We start from the raw sequence: 3,957 nt of genomic DNA on the forward strand, positions 1-3,957 counted from the left end.
CGGTCCCTTCTTTTCTTCCCCTTCTTCTTCCTCGCAAGGCCCTGCACCCAGCTGGGGGCGCTACTGGCCGCCGGCCGAGCTGCGGCAGCCGCCACCTCTTAGACGCGCGCTTAGAGTGCGAGGAAAGTAGGAGGTTTGTGCCTGGTTATCTTGTACGTTTGCGGCTCAAAATGCCCACGTGTTGATGAAACCCATGCGGTGGGAACGGGTGGCGAGAACACACACACACACACGAGAGAGAGAGAGAGAGAGAGAGAGAGAGAGAGAGAGAGAGAGGAGAGAGAGAGAGAGAGAGAGAGAGAGAGAGAGAGAGAGAGAGAGAGAGAGGGAGAGAGAGAGAGAGAGAGAGAGAGAGGGAGAGGGAGAGAGAGAGAGAGAGAGAGAGAAAGGGCGGAGACTCCAGCCCCAGCTCCTGGGCCGCCAGGGTTATCCACGCGAATCCCCAAGATCCGAACGCCTTGTGCATCAGGTTAGTTTGTGTACAGAGCCCTCATCCCGTCCCATCCCAGCCTGACTTTGTGTTCCTGTATTTTAATAGACATTTGACCATATTCCCTCTCTCCCTCGGTCCCAACCGCTGCCCTCTGCACTTCCCCCGCGAGCCCGCCCCCCTCCTCCCCCTTAGCCTCTCACACGCCCTCTCGGGGTCCTTGCTCCAGTCCCTCCCCAAGAATCTCCCGGCCGCGGGCGCCCATTGGCTGTGAGCGGGGAGGAGGCGTGTGCCCGGCCCGGCGAGTTTCATTGAGCGGAATTAGCCCCGATGACATCAGCTTCCCAGCCCCCCGGGCCGGCCCAGCTCATTGGCGCGGTGGCCCCTCCAGGACCTGCACTTTGTTCCCCGCCCCCGCCGCGGCCACCTCCGCCGTCGCCGCTGCCACCGGGCTATAAAAACCCTCCGAGCCGGGAAAGGTGCGGATGCGTATTATAGACCGACGCGACATCAGCGCCTTGGCCCGGTTCTCTGCTACAGCTTTTGGGAACGAGCTCCTCTAATTGCATCCACAGTAAGTGTCCCCGCCCCCCAGCAACTCCAGCCTACATCCCAGGGACAGACGCCCCTCACTTCGGCTGCGACCCGGGAAGCTCCGTTAAAGGGGACGCAGATCCCTCCCCTGCCCGCCTGTTCTCCTGAGCGGCTTCGCTGCTCTGACCCTTCCCACACTGACCGCAGCACACCTTTCGCCCAAAAGCGAGAAGTCGGGGCAACAATAGCTTCTTCTGCCCAAGTCCCGGTCAGCTGGCGAGCCCCCGGCTGGCCCCGGAGGCAGCGCGTGGAATCTGGGCCCGACGCGGGCGCTGGGTGCCGGCCTATGAGCGTGTGTTTGCTGCGCGCTGTCGATGGAGATAAGGTGGATGCGTTTGAGGAACCAGATAAATACTTCTCTATTTAGATCTCCACCTTCCCAAAGAAAAGCCCTCACTTGATACTCTTTCATTCCAGCCCTGGAGATCCAGCCTCCGCATTCCTAATAAAAGGCATAAAAACCCTGGATTGCCACCCTCACTGAGGGGCACCCCATCCTCCCTGGATTAAACCACCTGTGGATGAGAGCCGGGGGGGAGGTAGCAGGGAGGGAAAGAGAGATGACTTTAGCGTACCTGCATGCCGCAGGAAGGAAGGCCAGAGACAGCGAGGTGCACCAGAAGCGACCGGCCACACGCGCCCGGACCCCGAGCTGCGGTGCAGGCGGGAACAGCTTTTCTGTCTCACTGACCGAGTGCCTCTCGATCTCAGTCTCGATTCTGATCTCTACCTCTCTCGTGTTTCTTCTCCTCTCCGCAGTAGGCGTCCGTGGAAGCTTTGAGGACCGAGGGAGGGAGGACCCTGCGAAAGCTGCGACTATCCCTCGGGGCCATGGACTCGGACGCCAGCCTGGTGTCTAGCCGCCCGTCGTCGCCAGAGCCCGATGACCTTTTCCTGCCGGCCCGGAGCAAGAGCAGTGGGGGCAGCGGCTTCACGGGGGGCACCGTGTCCTCGTCCACGCCCAGCGACTGCCCGCCAGAGCGGAGCGCCGAGCTGCGCGGCGCCATGGGCGCGGCGGGCGCGCACCCGGGGGACAAGCTGGGCGGCGGTGGCTTCAAGTCATCCTCGTCCAGCACCTCGTCGTCCACGTCGTCAGCGGCCGCGTCGTCCACTAAGAAGGACAAGAAACAGATGACTGAGCCCGAGCTGCAGCAGCTACGCCTCAAGATCAACAGCCGCGAGCGCAAGCGGATGCACGACCTCAACATCGCCATGGACGGGCTGCGCGAGGTCATGCCGTACGCGCACGGCCCGTCGGTGCGCAAGCTCTCCAAAATCGCCACGCTGCTGCTGGCGCGCAACTACATACTCATGCTCACCAACTCGCTGGAGGAGATGAAGCGACTGGTGAGCGAGATCTACGGCGGCCACCACGCCGGCTTCCACCCATCGGCCTGCGGCGGCCTGGCGCACTCGGCGCCCCTGCCCGCCGCCACCGCGCACCCCGCGGCCGCCGCCCACGCGGCGCACCACCCGGCGGTGCACCACCCCATCTTGCCTCCGGCCGCCGCCGCCGCCGCCGCCGCTGCGGCCGCCGCCGCGGTGTCCAGCGCCTCCCTGCCCGGCTCCGGGCTGTCGTCGGTCGGCTCCATTCGGCCCCCTCACGGCCTGCTCAAGTCTCCGTCGGCGGCGGCGGCAGCCCCGCTGGGGGGCGCGGGCGGCAGCGGTGGGGGCGGCGGCGGCTTCCAGCACTGGGGCGGCATGCCTTGCCCCTGCAGCATGTGCCAGGTGCCGCCCCCGCACCACCACGTGTCGGCCATGGGCGCCGGCAGTCTGCCGCGCCTCACCTCCGACGCCAAGTGAGCTTGGCGGTGCAGGCGCGTTCTGGCGAGCGGGGCGGGAGGGGGCGGGGGGGGGGGCCGGAGGCTGCGGGGAAGCAAGGACCGGCGGGCGCTGGGGCCTGGGAGCTCAGTTCCAAGGAGGAGCGCGGCACCGTGGGCTGGGGGTGGGGGCAGTGGTGAGGACGCGGCACCCAGGAACGGAAGCAGTGGAGGCGCGCACTGCACAGTGGGGAGTGACAGGGGCATTTGCTCTGGGACCTGGTTCAACCCTCTCTGGCTTTAAACAGCGCTGCTCGGGTAGACACCGTTTTATAAGAAGGCACAGCTACGTGCATCCCTTCCGCCAAACCCCCCTTCCCCCGAAAAAGAGGTGATTCTAAAAACTGTAGTTTCCCTGAGAACTTGGCCGGGGCAGCCCTTGGTTATACCGGGGAGGAAAGGAGGGAGGGGAGCATTGGAGACTTCCTTTCCTGCCTCCTCTCTGGGCGGGAAGGAGACTCCCAGCCACACTCCAGAAGCGGCTGTCCGGGCCTCGCCCTCACGGGTCGTCCCTGGCCCAGGGCCAGGGGCACGAGTTGGTCAGAAGCCGGTATTTGGTACCAGAAGCACTTACGGTCGTGTCCAATCTCCATATGTGGATAAACCCACAGCTGTCTCAGAACTGTTACGGTTCCTCCCTGTCGCTCCTATTGGTTTGGGGGCTTGTGGCTTTCTAATAAATCTGTCGATGTTCCTTTTTCAACAGTATGAGCAAGCTTTATAGACGGTCAGAATAGAACCACTTGTGGATTGGAATAACCTAAAACTGTCGACTTTAGGTGCGGGTGTTTTTCTTAGTTACTTTAAAATAGAATCTCCCTCCCTTCCCATTCTTTCCATCTCTGAGCACAAAGTGATTTGATGTCTTACCTGATTGGCAGCAGTCATTTCGGTACCCGAGGGTTTGACAGAACTCAGAGCATGTTGCTGTGAATGTAGTTTTGGTTATTTGGGGAGTTCTGTTGGCTGTTCAGTTTTTTCTTTCTTGGATGTGTAAATATCAATCATGAGGTAAGTGCGTGCTGCGGAGCTGTTTGCTCACGTGAGTGCCAGTCCTACCCCCTCACCCCCCCACCTCGTCTAAGCCGGGTTTCTTCTATATTGGTTTCTTTT

At 62.1% G+C, this 3,957-nt stretch overlaps 1 protein-coding gene across 1 annotated transcript; it reads left to right on the top strand.

The window, feature by feature from the left end:
• Nucleotides 1-1,813: 1,813 nt before the first annotated feature.
• OLIG2 (oligodendrocyte transcription factor 2) lies at nt 1,814-2,827 on the top strand. The gene has a single exon (XM_068545756.1). It carries the CDS (start codon nt 1,856-1,858, stop codon nt 2,825-2,827), a length of 972 nt encoding a protein of 323 aa, XP_068401857.1. The 5' UTR covers nt 1,814-1,855.
• Nucleotides 2,828-3,957: the final 1,130 nt, after the last annotated feature.

The sequence above is a fragment of the Eschrichtius robustus genome, chromosome 6, assembly GCF_028021215.1.
Source record: "Eschrichtius robustus isolate mEscRob2 chromosome 6, mEscRob2.pri, whole genome shotgun sequence".
NCBI classification, from domain to species: domain Eukaryota; kingdom Metazoa; phylum Chordata; class Mammalia; order Artiodactyla; family Eschrichtiidae; genus Eschrichtius; species Eschrichtius robustus.

Coding starts and splice junctions, on each gene's coding strand:
- OLIG2 (XM_068545756.1), top strand. CDS start 1,856: ATGGACTCGGACGCCAGCCTGGTGTCTAGCCGCCCGTCGTCGCCAGAG.